The 14,556-nt window shown below is 52.1% G+C and overlaps 1 protein-coding gene across 1 annotated transcript in view; it reads right to left on the reverse strand.

The window, feature by feature from the left end:
• Positions 1-14,556, reverse strand: part of PDCD4 (programmed cell death 4) — a 47,470-nt gene that overhangs the window by 14,925 nt on the left and 17,989 nt on the right. The window contains exons 3-6 of the mRNA XM_073684735.1: positions 5,686-5,964; positions 4,247-4,341; positions 3,663-3,776; positions 116-337 (exon numbers count right to left, since the gene is read on the reverse strand). Coding sequence (XP_073540836.1) covers positions 116-337; positions 3,663-3,776; positions 4,247-4,341; positions 5,686-5,964 — 710 coding nt within the window. The remainder of the gene's footprint in view (positions 1-115; positions 338-3,662; positions 3,777-4,246; positions 4,342-5,685; positions 5,965-14,556) is intronic.

The following is a 14,556-nucleotide window of genomic DNA, read 5'->3' on the forward strand; positions in this document are numbered from 1 at the left end:
GTTTGACAGCTTGCTACGTGTAAAGTGACCTTTTAGTCCTCTTACATCTTGTGGAACAAAAGCACAGGATGGGTTCCTTTATTCTGTCCTGAAAGAGTGCAATGTGTACACAGACCTGGGGCGCTCTAGGTGTGTCCAGAACAAGTTCAGGCATCTCTCCCAACAATTTATCAAAAGAGACTTCCAGGTCTCGGGTGCTGAGCACGGTCCCGCACAGATCGTGCAGCAGCTTGGAGGTCAGCTCCCGGTGGCTGGCTTTCCCTTCCAGTGCGATAGATACGGCCAGCATCGGAAGTCCGCACTTCATCTCTCCCAGATTTAAATCCTTCAACATTTCCTGCAAGCAAAAAAAGTGATCGAGATTACTGAAAAAGAAATATATAAAATAAGATGAAATGGTGGGACGTAGATCGCTACAAAGTAATTAAATACCCGATAATGTAGCCAAGGCCTCAACACTCCGCAAGAGCTGACAATTGCTTAAAGGACAATGCCATACAAAGAAATCATCACTAAAGGGTTTGTGCCCCATCCATAGATAACTTCCTGTTCACTAGGTTGAGACTGCTAGGGCCATCCCATCGATCCCCAAAAAAAACAGGCTTTAAAGACCCCTGTCTGAACAGAGCAGAGGTCAGGCATGCTCACCTCGATAGCAAAAGTACACGACTTCCTCTAGCCATCCCATAGACAATTAATGCATGGGACGTGCACATGCCCGAGCTCCGCTCCATTCAGACAGGGCTCTTCTTAACACCGTACATTGGATCGTGGGGGGGTCCAAGCAGTTGGTCACCCAGTGATTGAAAAGTTTTCCCCATCCATAAAAGATATGAGATAAACACTTTCAAATGTTTCCGGGACTAAAATATTCATGACCTGTCATTAGAATAGGCAATCAATATCAAATCCTTGGTGGGGTCCAATTCCCCACCTCTACCAATCAGCTGACCGACTGTACTATTTCAGGTGGTCCGTGAAGATCCGCACCACTAAAGAGCAGCACCAGATATAGCCAACGACCTGTGACCAGTGCACAATAAGTCAGGTGATAGTCAGGGGTGCGGGAAGTCACACCGCCACCAATCAGATACCGATATGGTCATCAATATTATAGTTCTGGTAAACCCTATCGAGTGGGGCAAAGAATTAGATACTGTCTGACATAAAACATCCCAATGACGGATAACGAATGGCGGGGATGTGATTAACCCCTCCATGTAGCAGTCCCTCCTGGAGTGCTTTCTCTTGCATCTCCACAGTTTTCTAGTAAACCCATATCACACCTGCAACTGTGGCTACTATGGATGCCCAAGTTACAGGGGAAAAGATGAGCAAAAAAGAAGAAAAATATGTTTCTTCCCTGGCCTCTTATGATTTTATAATTTTATGTAAAGTGAGTTTCATAAAATAAAAAAACAATAATAAAAAGTCCCCACGAACCTAAAATAAATCATTTTTTTTCCTATAAAATATATTTTTTATATATATATATATACACATATACACACAACAAAAGAAATTAAGACCGGAATACTGTGACATGTGAAAAGTAAAAAAATATAAAACAAATACACCAAAATTTGCTGTGCAAAATAAATAAAATTATATGCATTGCACAGTAGTTTATAGACCGCGATAAAAAAATAATTAAATAAAAGAATACAATTTGTTCCGAATAAAACAAAGCCTCAAACTGGAAGGAGAAGCAAAACTGAAGAAAATAAAAAATTTGGCTGGAAAGGGGTTGTCCGGTCAAAAGTGTTAAGTCTGCAGTCACTCTGTGTGTCTGCAGACTTATGAAGCCCCCCAGCGCAGGCACTGTGCGCTGCGGGGATTTGCCGGTATGAGACCCGGTAACGGAGGGTATGTAGGTGTTATACATACCCCCCTGGCCATTCAGCGCCGCCTCGCTCCATACACTTGTATAGAGCAAGGTCACACCTCATCTAGTGACATGGACGACCAGTACTGGTCATGGAGCGAGGCCGCGCCCACTGGCTGGGGGTATGTATAACACCTACATACCCTCCGTTACCGGGTCTCATACCGGCGAATCCCCGCAGCGCACAGTGCCTGCGCGTTGGGGGGATTCATAAGTCTGCAGTCATGTGGAGAGACTGCAGATATCACTTTTGACCGGACAACCCGTAAGGCTGTGTCACTAAGGTCAAGCTATACGCATTAAAAAATAAATATAGTTTTACAGATTTGGTTTTTTTCAAAAATTGTAATTAAAAATAAGGATCGACAGCATTGTATCCTCTGGTGCAGCAGTAGAATACGGAAGCTAATACAACGTGATATATAAATGGGGGGGTGGGAACATTACCTAAATCATAGTCATTTATGAACCATCTGTTTCCCACCTACTGTCCACTGCTGACCACATTATGATGGCATCCTACGTATTGACAGGAAAAAAAAGCACTATTCGGCTATGTTCACACGTTGCATTTTTGATACATTTTTTTCTGCTAATTTTTACCTGTGTTTTACAGTACCAGCAAAGTCAATGAGATTTCAGAAATCTTATGCTCACAGCTTGGTTTTTTTTGTCCTCGGTATTTTGTGCAAAACCTTGGGTTTTGCAAAATGCAGCATGTCACTTCTTTCAGCGTTTTTCACCCAATAGAAGCAATGGGTAGTGGATAAACCGCTGGAAAAAAAAAACACTGCAAAAACGCAGGTGTCAAGTTTTGCTGCGTTTTCGGTGCCAAAACCTGAGGAAGTTGCATCAGGTTATTTTTTTTGGCACTAAACTTTATCAGCATGCACAAGAGAAAAATTAACAATGACATAACCGCAGTAAAAACAGCACCAAAATCTCAGGAAAATCTGCTTTTTTTGAGGCAGAAACTTCACTGCCAAGAGAGCAGGTTTTGCTGCAAAAAAAAAAAAAAAAAAAGCAACGTGTGAACAACATAGCCTTACTGAAGAAATCCAATAATCATGACTAGGAAAGCTGGCAATCTAAAACTAACACTTTATCATCTGCGGGGGCATTTTCGGGTAAAGAAGAGAAATCCACCTGTGACCCTCGCAGATGTTTGCTTTTCTAATAAGATCAGGCAGGATTGTTAAATATATGGGATTTTCCGCTGAATTTCCCGATCACTTTATCAATCTTGTGCGCCATCACCCAGAATGTGAAGATAACAGCTGGCAGAAAAGCGATCAGTGCCAAGAAAGCCCCGTCATGTGGAGCGAGGTCACACCCCAGCAGGAACTGTTCCCTTTCTGATAAGATGCCTTTCCTTCCCTCGCCGCCGCCGTAACACTACAATATCTGTGTGAGCTTTCTTAGGGGATTGCTAGGTAAAGCCTGCAAGTAACCCATGGTAAAATAATGCAAGAACCACAAACGTGCCACTCTTACCAAGGTGTCGGGCAATTAAGTGTCCATTATTAGTTAGTACAGGGAAGAGAATGAATACTAAGATTTAGTCTGTGCTGACAACCCGCAAGTATTTCTCCAGTCTCCTACCTTGAGGACTGGAATCAGAAACCTTCAGCTGTCGGGAAACTACAACTCCTACTATGCCCAACATAAACACCTAACACAACCCATAGACTAGTGCAGCTTGTAATTTCATGGAAGCCGAGCAAAAACATGATTAATCTCTGTGGCAATAATCAGAGATAGAATGAGAGACACTTACTGCAACTTCATTGGTGTCCCCGTGTTCAAAATACTCCTGCACAATTGGCGTGACCGACTTTTCAAAGGACTTTTCATCCAGAGGAAGGACCGTCGTCTCGTAGACACAGCTCTCCTGTAACAATTCACAGGAGAGGAAAAGATGCACAATCAGCAAACTGCGCCCATGAAAAGAAAAAAAACAGGAATCTGGCTTTTTCTCTGTGACTGTTGAACTATTAAAACATGGAATAACACGAAAAGTCCAATCCCTTCAGAGGGATCTCCGACGTATGCGGCTATGATGTGAACAGCGTTATATGCCGCCATCAGGAGACCACGGCCCAGGACAACAGGCCGTACCTGTGATGGCAGCTTTCACGTCTCCAAATCAGCGCTCCTTATTGCCGTGAGCGGTGGCCTGTGTTACTGCTCCTCTGTAGTATCAAAAGAGGTGCAGCAGAGCACATGCTTGACCCCCCCACCGCAATACCGGACCACCGGTGAGGATGAATGAGGGACCTAAGGATTGGTAGCTTTCCTAGCATCGGTGCCCACAGCGCTGCAATCAGAGTCTACAGACTACAACTGGACGTAGTCACCTACTTGATCCTCATCGTAATTTGGGTCCTTGACGTCAACTGCTTCTTCATGGTAAATTTGGCAAGGAGTTCCCCACACTCCCTTACCACCAGCTCCACCTAAAAAAGGAAAAAAAAGAGTGAGAACAATGGTGAAATTTATATGATATGACTGCATCCTCCAGCTCCAAAGCTGAATATTATCGACATGTAGATGCTCCATTAATTACATGCTAGTACAGGGAGGATCCGCTATAATGTGGGGAATTCAATATCTGCAGCTTCTGTAACTTTTTGCACTTTACTTACATTCCCAGTAAAGTCTATATAGATGCAAATGTAACATACGCTATAGTCGCACATGGAAAAGCTGTATTTGACTAAACCCGGTTTTCTGGTTTCATGTAAAATAATGTTCCAATCACCACAAAAATGATATAAAGTTGTAGTAACTATCAGACTTTGTGTTTCATTTCCTCACCATTGTCAAGATATCTGTTTGCGGTCCGTGAAGGAGAACACTAGCTTCCATTCAAGGCAGAAACCCTGTACAGATCTGTCCTGCCCTCGGGGGAGTGGAAGCCATTGTATCCAGTGTAGACAAGGCTCTGTGGGCTCAACATCTCGCACTGACGGATCTGTACATCTGATCTCACAGAGCGTTGGGTAGACGGGATAATGACTGGAATAGGACTAGCTACGTACAGGATTGCTGCCTCCGAATGGAAACAAGAGTGTTCTCACTCACTGACAGCAAAACTAATATCTTCACTGAAACACAACGTTTATTACAAAGTTGTAAAACTTCATTTATGCACTGACTTAGAAGGGAACTGTCGGCGGATTCATCATAGGCTCAGTTATTGCAGCCATGTACAGGTCACAAAACACTTTGAGAAGGCGGCCGGAGACCACGCAGCGAGGGGTAACTAGTCCAAGAGACTGACGGGTCGCTCCGTACATGTGTGTATAAGGCGAAGGGATGTCATTCAAAAGGAAAGGCCGCTGTCTCCAAGTATCTGCTCTCTGAAACATGGCAGCGTTTCGAGTAAATCACATGCGGCTTCAATAACCGAGTAGGTCTCTGATCCTCTGACAGGTTCGCCTTTTAGGCTTTCTAAATGTAAAACTAGAAATCTCCCTTTATCTTTGTGAGATGAAACAATCAATTTCCAATACACTCTCCAATCCCTCAATTCATTATTGCATTTCCACCTTTTTTTTTTGTTGTTTTTGACTTGTTTTTCATTTACATTTGGTGAAATGGTTGGGCACTGGCATTTTCACCGAGATAAAAGTTCCCAGTAAATTATTAGCGTAAAGGGGTAAATTCTGGCAACAGGTTCTCTTTAAGAGGAACGGCTCATGGATTTCATTACAGTTATACAAATTAATTAAACGACGTCACTATGATAAGGTTCCGATTTTCTGATGATGATTTCCCTACCCCACTGCTGAACAGACCTTTTTTTGGAAGTCCTCGTCCTTTCCCAGTTCTGGATTTTCTATCCATAAGCTTTGTCTTTGGACTAGTAGGCGGTAATCCTCGCCCGTTTTCACCATTGTCACTGACAGAGTCTCCTCTTCCAGAGTCCCGGGAGGAATTCTTACGCAGTCTTCTCTTGGCTTTGGCATTAACTCTGGCCTCAATTATTGTAGATACTGGCCCATTTCCATTTAGTTCGTTCTTAATTTGTTCTGTTCCACTCTGTTCTACATCCCCGTAAAACAGAGAGTCATTATCTGGGAGATATAAAGAGATAAAAAATTATATATAACTAACTATTGAACCCGTTCTACGCCCGGGTGGCGAGCATTTTTATTGGTATATGGTCTCCCATGCCGGTATGTGCTGCCCCCATCCTGTCCCCAACATCCTATACTGGTATGCGTGGTACCCCTCACCCCAATCCTGGTATGCGTGGTACCCATCACCCCAATCACGGTATGCGTGGTACCCATCACCCCAATCCCGGTATGCGTGGTATCCCTCACCCCAATCCCGGTATGCGTGGTACCCCATACCTCATCCCTATCCTGGTATGCATGGTACCCCATCCCTATCCTGGTATGCATGGTACCCCATCCCTATCCTGGTATGTATGGTATTCCTCATCCTGGTATGCATGCACCCCTCATCCGAATCCCGGTGTGCGTGGCCCCCCTCATCCGAATCCCGGTGTGCGTGGCACCCCTCACCCCCCCCCCCCCCCCCAATCCCGGTATGCGTGGCACCCCTCACCCCTCCCCCCAATCCCGGTATGTGTGGCACCCCTCACCCCCCCCCCCAATCCCGGTATGTGTGGCACCCCTCATCCCCCCAATCCCGGTATGTGTGGCACCCCTCATCCCCCCAATCCCGGTATACGTGGCACCCCTCATCCCCCCAATCCCGGTATGGGTGGCACCCCTCATCCCTCCAATCCCGGTATGCGTGGCACCCCTCATCCCCCCAATCCCGGTATGCGTGGCACCCCTCATCCCCCCAATCCCGGTATGCGTGGCACCCCTCATCCCTCCAATCCCGGTATGCGTGGCACCCCTCATCCCCCCAATCCCGGTATGCGTGGCACCCCTCATCCCCCCAATCCCGGTATGCGTGGCACCCCTCATCCCCCCAATCCCGGTATGCGTGGCACCCCTCATCCCCCCAATCCCGGTATGCGTGGCACCCCTCATCCCTCCAATCCCGGTATGTGTGGTACCCCTCACCCCAATCCTGGTATGTGTAGCCCTCGCATCCCTTTCACGCTGTACACACATCCAAAAAAATAAACACTTATACTCACCTTTCTTCTCTGTGCTCCAGCGCTGCTGCGTCCTGTTCTGCTGGAGGCCGGGGAGGAGCGCTGCGTCAGAGCACCGCACTGTCCGGCGCCATTTTGCTGAAGACACTGCAAATGTGTCTTCAGTAAAATGACGCCGGATAGCGCTATGCGCATGCGCCGATCCGACGCCTCACTCCTGCCCCGGTCTCCGGCGGAGAGAGAGAGGCGCCGCGGCAACGCTCCTCCCGGTCAGGTAAGTATGTAAATATGGCGCCGGAGATCGCAGTATGCGTTCAGTGTCTACACATACCGCGCGATCTCCGGCGCCATGCACCTCCTCTTACCTGTAACGGCTCCAAGCGTTCTTCTGTCTGGAGCCAGACTGCGCGTCACATATGCGCAGTCTATGAAGGCTTCAGACAGAGGGACGCTTGTACGATTATATTATAGATGAAACTAAGGGAATGACCTTCAGCATGCAAGACCAGAGGCAAGGATGACAAAGTCCTGGCATTACCATTCATCATACGGACACTGCATACATGTAATGTCACCACAAACAGGAGTTTATTCTAGTAAAAATAAGCATCACAAAGGCAAAATCTCAACTACACATTGAGATTGGAAATATTAGTGTGTCAGCAAACAGTGCTTACTAGTTCTATAATGAAAAAGTGAGGTCATTTTTAAGTACATCTACTCTGCAGGTTTTTCCAGGTCTTTGCTTGCAGTCATTTTTCATGGTTTGCTGCCAGGATAACAATCCACACAAGTCACGTGGTGGACACACCGCTCATGGCTCATTGCAGTCACAGTCCAGACATCAGAGCCGTGTCCTATAATGAGTCCTTTACATGATCAGGACGGATTGAAATCCTCTGAGCGTTCCGAGTAAAGGACGACATGCAAAGTTTTGTACAAAATCGTGAAGGATTAAAGGGTTTCCTACCCCGTGAAAATAGTTTGCAAATGACTAGCAATGCTATAAAACAATAAAAAGTAACAATTCTCATTTTACCAATCCTTTGCTGTCAACAGCTTACCAGTGACTGGCTGCAGTGCCGCATAGCAAGACATCGATGAACCCGCATAACCAGGAAAGTGGGCGCACAATAATGACGGGGAGACGGAGTGGTAAGATGACTATTACACCTTTTGTTATTTTATACCCTTGTTAAAAGTTTGAAGACAAAAAAAAAAAAAAAAGTGGTTGAAATCCTGCGTTGTTGCTAAAACTCTACTGTAAAATTGTCTAAAGAATCATTTCTTTGGAACACTTTTGTAACTTTCTGATAACTTTTCACGTCAGAAGTTTTGATCAGCTGGGATCCAAGTGTTGAATTCCTCAGCGATCGCCTAAACAAAGGAGCAGAAGTGCTGAGCTGAGGGCTGCTCTCCTCCCAGGCTGAAGACGGTCAATAATAAGTATACGGATCCGTCTAGGCTCTAGATTATCGCTCTCAACACCCGGACAGTCCCCAAAATAGCAACTACAATCATGGCCAAAAGTGGACACAAATTTTGGGTTTCGCAAGTTTGCGGCTTCAGTTTTTTTTAGTGAAAATTTGCATTCACTAAAAGGTTGTTATTAAATGGGTATTTCCATCTCCAAAATTCCATCCCAATATGTAGTAGGTGTAATAATAATATTATTATTAGCAAATACCTCAAATTAGAAATGTAGTATGGTTCTTCTTATTCACTATATCTCTTTGCTCATGTGTAGGCATTGCAGTAGCTTATGTATCCTTGGTTACGGCCACTCATATAGTGACAGCTAATTGCTAGTGGTTGTAACCATGGATACCTAAGCTAATGCCATGCCTGCACATGAGGAAGGCAAGTAAGAAGAACTATACCACATTAATAATTGGAGGTATTTGCTATTATTATTATTATTAGACATGCTACATATAGGGATAGGATCTTGGAGATGGGAATACCCCTTTAAGAATGAACAGATAAATTGAAAAGTGATTCCCCATCATGAAAACTACCTTAATCACAAACTCCCAATTTCCAAACAATTTCAGCCTTGACACAAAGGACCTACTTATATAATTTCACTGATCTACCGTATATTCCGGCGTATAAGACGACTTTTGAAGACTGAAAAATCTTCTGTCTAGTCTGGGGTCGTCTTATACGCCGGTAATGTTTTTGAACTTTCAGAAATTGATATGCGGGGATACTCTGGGGGTGTTAATAAGCTGCCGTGGCCGTATCCCTGCCATGTGGGAGTTAATATAAGGTGGAGGGAGTTAAAATACGGCGGCGGTAGGTCCAGACAGTCAGCGCTTCTGTGCTGAAACTGACACATCGCTGCGCTGTGTCTTCTCAGGCCTGGGACACATCGCTGCGTATTCCCAGCAGCGGAGACAGACAGAACCTAGCGAACTTTTCTGACACATCGCAGTGTCTTCCCAGCTCCGGACACAGCACAGGGCTTCTGTGCCGACAGCTTTCACTTGTCACAGAAGCGCTGCGCTGTGTCCGGAGCTGGGAAGTTCGCATCGCTTCTGTGACAAGTAGTGTTGAGCATTCCGATACTGTAATATCGGGTATCGGCCGATATTCGCGGTATCGGAATTCCGATACTTTTACAATATCGAATACCGGAATCGGAAGTTCCCATAATGCCTGCGCTCTGCAGTGTCTCTGAAGGATGACAAGCTGGATGGCAGAGCCCAGCTGAGATCCAGCCTTTCATCAGAATGCCATCCTAGCGTGGGAGAATTCTTCTGATTGTTTAAAAGCCGGCGGGCGGTAAAAAGCCGCCGGCTTTTAAACAATCACACAGCCTCATACTGCTTCCCCGCAGCCTCCCACCCCGATCCTCCGCTCCCCTCGCCACCTCCCATCCCGATCGTAAGTTAGGACCGGGCGGGGAGCGCAGCACAAAGGAGCGGGGAGCGAAGGACCCGGGCGGGGAAGCCGGCAGTGAAAAGACTTCACCGCCGGCTTTCCCGTTCTGTGCTGCGCTTTCCCGCCGGTTATTTCAAATGAACAGCTGAGGTATCAGGTGATGCTGATCAGCTGTTCATTTGAAGTCGCCGCGGTGCCCTCAGAGGGTTCATGTCAGTTCATGCTTGACTGCATTGCATGAACTCACATGAACTTTCCCACGGCCACACAGGTCAGCCTCACCTCCCAGACCCGTCATGATTGGTGTGTGCGGGTGTCTGTGCGCGGTGTCTGTGCGATGTCTGCGAGTGTGTGCGCGGTGTCTGTGCGGTGTCTGCGAGTGTGTGCGCGGTGTCTGTGCGGTGTCTGCGAGTGTGTGCGCGGTGTCTGTGCGGTGTCTGCGAGTGTGTGCGCGGTGTCTGCGCGGTGTCTGCGAGTGTGTGCGCGGTGTCTGCGCGGTGTCTGCGAGTGTGTGCGCGGTGTCTGCGAGTGTGTGCGCGGTGTCTGCGAGTGTGTGCGAGTGTGTGCGCGGTGTCTGCGAGTGTGTGCGCGGTGTCTGCGAGTGTGTGCGCGGTGTCTGCGCGATGTCTGCGAGTGTGTGCGCGGTGTCTGCGCGATGTCTGCGAGTGTGTGCGCGGTGTCTGCGCGATGTCTGCGAGTGTGTGCGCGGTGTCTGCGAGTGTGTGCGCGGTGTCTGCGCGATGTCTGCGAGTGTGTGCGCGGTGTCTGCGCGATGTCTGCGAGTGTGTGCGCGGTGTCTGCGCGATGTCTGCGAGTGTGTGCGCGGTGTCTGCGCGATGTCTGCGAGTGTGTGCGCGGTGTCTGCGAGTGTGTGCGCGGTGTCTGCGAGTGTGTGCGCGGTGTCTGCGCGATGTCTGCGAGTGTGTGCGCGGTGTCTGCGCGATGTCTGCGAGTGTGTGCGCGATGTCTGCGAGTGTGTGCGCGGTGTCTGCGCGATGTCTGCGAGTGTGTGCGCGGTGTCTGCGCGATGTCTGCGAGTGTGTGCGCGGTGTCTGCGCGATGTCTGCGAGTGTGTGCGCGGTGTCTGCGCGATGTCTGCGAGTGTGTGCGCGGTGTCTGCGCGATGTCTGCGAGTGTGTGCGAGTGTGTGCGCGGTGTCTGCGCGATGTCTGCGAGTGTGTGCGCGGTGTCTGCGCGATGTCTGCGAGTGTGTGCGCGGTGTCTGCGAGTGTGTGCGCGGTGTCTGCGCGATGTCTGCGAGTGTGTGCGCGGTGTCTGCGCGATGTCTGCGAGTGTGTGCGCGGTGTCTGCGCGGTGTCTGCGAGTGTGTGCGCGGTGTCTGCGCGGTGTCTGCGAGTGTGTGCGCGGTGTCTGCGCGGTGTCTGCGAGTGTGTGCGCGGTGTCTGCGCGGTGTCTGCGAGTGTGTGCGCGGTGTCTGCGCGGTGTCTGCGAGTGTGTGCGCGGTGTCTGCGCGGTGTCTGCGAGTGTGTGCGCGGTGTCTGCGCGGTGTCTGCGAGTGTGTGCGCGGTGTCTGCGCGGTGTCTGCGAGTGTGTGCGCGGTGTCTGCGCGGTGTCTGCGAGTGTGTGCGCGGTGTCTGCGCGGTGTCTGCGAGTGTGTGCGCGGTGTCTGCGCGGTGTCTGCGAGTGTGTGCGCGGTGTCTGCGCGGTGTCTGCGAGTGTGTGCGCGGTGTCTGCGCGGTGTCTGCGAGTGTGTGCGCGGTGTCTGCGCGGTGTCTGCGAGTGTGTGCGCGGTGTCTGCGCGGTGTCTGCGAGTGTGTGCGCGGTGTCTGCGCGGTGTCTGCGAGTGTGTGCGCGGTGTCTGCGCGGTGTCTGCGAGTGTGTGCGCGGTGTCTGCGCGGTGTCTGCGAGTGTGTGCGCGGTGTCTGCGCGGTGTCTGCGAGTGTGTGCGCGGTGTCTGCGCGGTGTCTGCGAGTGTGTGCGCGGTGTCTGCGCGATGTCTGCGAGTGTGTGCGCGGTGTCTGCGCGGTGTCTGCGAGTGTGTGCGCGGTGTCTGCGCGATGTCTGCGAGTGTGTGCGCGGTGTCTGCGCGATGTCTGCGAGTGTGTGCGCGGTGTCTGCGCGATGTCTGCGAGTGTGTGCGCGGTGTCTGCGCGATGTCTGCGAGTGTGTGCGCGGTGTCTGCGCGATGTCTGCGAGTGTGTGCGCGGTGTCTGCGCGATGTCTGCGAGTGTGTGCGCGGTGTCTGCGCGATGTCTGCGAGTGTGTGCGCGGTGTCTGCGCGATGTCTGCGAGTGTGTGCGCGGTGTCTGCGCGATGTCTGCGAGTGTGTGCGCGGTGTCTGCGCGATGTCTGCGAGTGTGTGCGCGGTGTCTGCGCGATGTCTGCGAGTGTGTGCGCGGTGTCTGCGCGATGTCTGCGAGTGTGTGCGCGGTGTCTGCGAGTGTGTGCGCGGTGTCTGCGAGTGTGTGCGCGGTGTCTGCGCGATGTCTGCGAGTGTGTGCGCGGTGTCTGCGAGTGTGTGCGCGGTGTCTGCGCGATGTCTGCGAGTGTGTGCGCGGTGTCTGCGCGATGTCTGCGAGTGTGTGCGCGGTGTCTGCGCGATGTCTGCGAGTGTGTGCGCGGTGTCTGCGCGATGTCTGCGAGTGTGTGCGCGGTGTCTGCGCGATGTCTGCGAGTGTGTGCGCGGTGTCTGCGCGATGTCTGCGAGTGTGTGCGCGGTGTCTGCGCGATGTCTGCGAGTGTGTGCGCGGTGTCTGCGCGATGTCTGCGAGTGTGTGCGCGGTGTCTGCGCGATGTCTGCGAGTGTGTGCGCGGTGTCTGCGCGATGTCTGCGAGTGTGTGCGCGGTGTCTGCGCGATGTCTGCGAGTGTGTGCGCGGTGTCTGCGCGATGTCTGCGAGTGTGTGCGCGGTGTCTGCGCGATGTCTGCGAGTGTGTGCGCGGTGTCTGCGCGATGTCTGCGAGTGTGTGCGCGGTGTCTGCGCGATGTCTGCGAGTGTGTGCGCGGTGTCTGCGCGATGTCTGCGAGTGTGTGCGCGGTGTCTGCGCGATGTCTGCGAGTGTGTGCGCGGTGTCTGCGCGATGTCTGCGAGTGTGTGCGCGGTGTCTGCGAGTGTGTGCGCGGTGTCTGCGCGATGTCTGCGAGTGTGTGCGCGGTGTCTGCGCGATGTCTGCGAGTGTGTGCGCGGTGTCTGCGCGATGTCTGCGAGTGTGTGCGCGGTGTCTGCGCGATGTCTGCGAGTGTGTGCGCGGTGTCTGCGCGATGTCTGCGAGTGTGTGCGCGGTGTCTGCGCGATGTCTGCGAGTGTGTGCGCGGTGTCTGCGCGATGTCTGCGAGTGTGTGCGCGGTGTCTGCGCGATGTCTGCGAGTGTGTGCGCGGTGTCTGCGCGATGTCTGCGAGTGTGTGCGCGGTGTCTGCGCGATGTCTGCGAGTGTGTGCGCGGTGTCTGCGAGTGTGTGCGCGGTGTCTGCGCGATGTCTGCGAGTGTGTGCGCGGTGTCTGCGCGATGTCTGCGAGTGTGTGCGCGGTGTCTGCGCGATGTCTGCGAGTGTGTGCGCGGTGTCTGCGCGATGTCTGCGAGTGTGTGCGCGGTGTCTGCGCGATGTCTGCGAGTGTGTGCGCGGTGTCTGCGCGATGTCTGCGAGTGTGTGCGCGGTGTCTGCGCGATGTCTGCGAGTGTGTGCGCGGTGTCTGCGCGATGTCTGCGAGTGTGTGCGCGGTGTCTGCGCGGTGTCTGCGCGATGTCTGCGAGTGTGTGCGCGGTGTCTGCGCGATGTCTGCGAGTGTGTGCGCGGTGTCTGCGCGATGTCTGCGAGTGTGTGCGCGGTGTCTGCGCGATGTCTGCGAGTGTGTGCGCGGTGTCTGCGAGTGTGTGCGCGGTGTCTGCGCGATGTCTGCGAGTGTGTGCGCGGTGTCTGCGAGTGTGTGCGCGGTGTCTGCGCGATGTCTGCGAGTGTGTGCGCGGTGTCTGCGCGATGTCTGCGAGTGTGTGCGCGGTGTCTGCGCGATGTCTGCGAGTGTGTGCGCGGTGTCTGCGCGATGTCTGCGAGTGTGTGCGCGGTGTCTGCGCGATGTCTGCGAGTGTGTGCGCGGTGTCTGCGCGATGTCTGCGAGTGTGTGCGCGGTGTCTGCGCGATGTCTGCGAGTGTGTGCGCGGTGTCTGCGCGATGTCTGCGAGTGTGTGCGCGGTGTCTGCGCGATGTCTGCGAGTGTGTGCGCGGTGTCTGCGCGATGTCTGCGAGTGTGTGCGCGGTGTCTGCGCGATGTCTGCGAGTGTGTGCGCGGTGTCTGCGCGATGTCTGCGAGTGTGTGCGCGGTGTCTGCGCGATGTCTGCGAGTGTGTGCGCGGTGTCTGCGCGATGTCTGCGAGTGTGTGCGCGGTGTCTGCGCGATGTCTGCGAGTGTGTGCGCGGTGTCTGCGCGATGTCTGCGAGTGTGTGCGCGGTGTCTGCGCGATGTCTGCGAGTGTGTGCGCGGTGTCTGCGCGATGTCTGCGAGTGTGTGCGCGGTGTCTGCGCGATGTCTGCGAGTGTGTGCGCGGTGTCTGCGCGATGTCTGCGAGTGTGTGCGCGGTGTCTGCGCGATGTCTGCGAGTGTGTGCGCGGTGTCTGCGCGATGTCTGCGAGTGTGTGCGCGGTGTCTGCGCGATGTCTGCGAGTGTGTGCGCGGTGTCTGCGAGTGTGTGCGCGGTGTCTGCGCGATGTCTGCGAGTGTGTGCGCGGTGTCTGCGCGATGTCTGCG

Source organism: Phyllobates terribilis, unplaced genomic scaffold (genome assembly GCF_046119375.1).
Source record: "Phyllobates terribilis strain yellow unplaced genomic scaffold, ASM4611937v1 Scaffold_5__5_contigs__length_657084704, whole genome shotgun sequence".
Classification (NCBI taxonomy): domain Eukaryota; kingdom Metazoa; phylum Chordata; class Amphibia; order Anura; family Dendrobatidae; genus Phyllobates; species Phyllobates terribilis.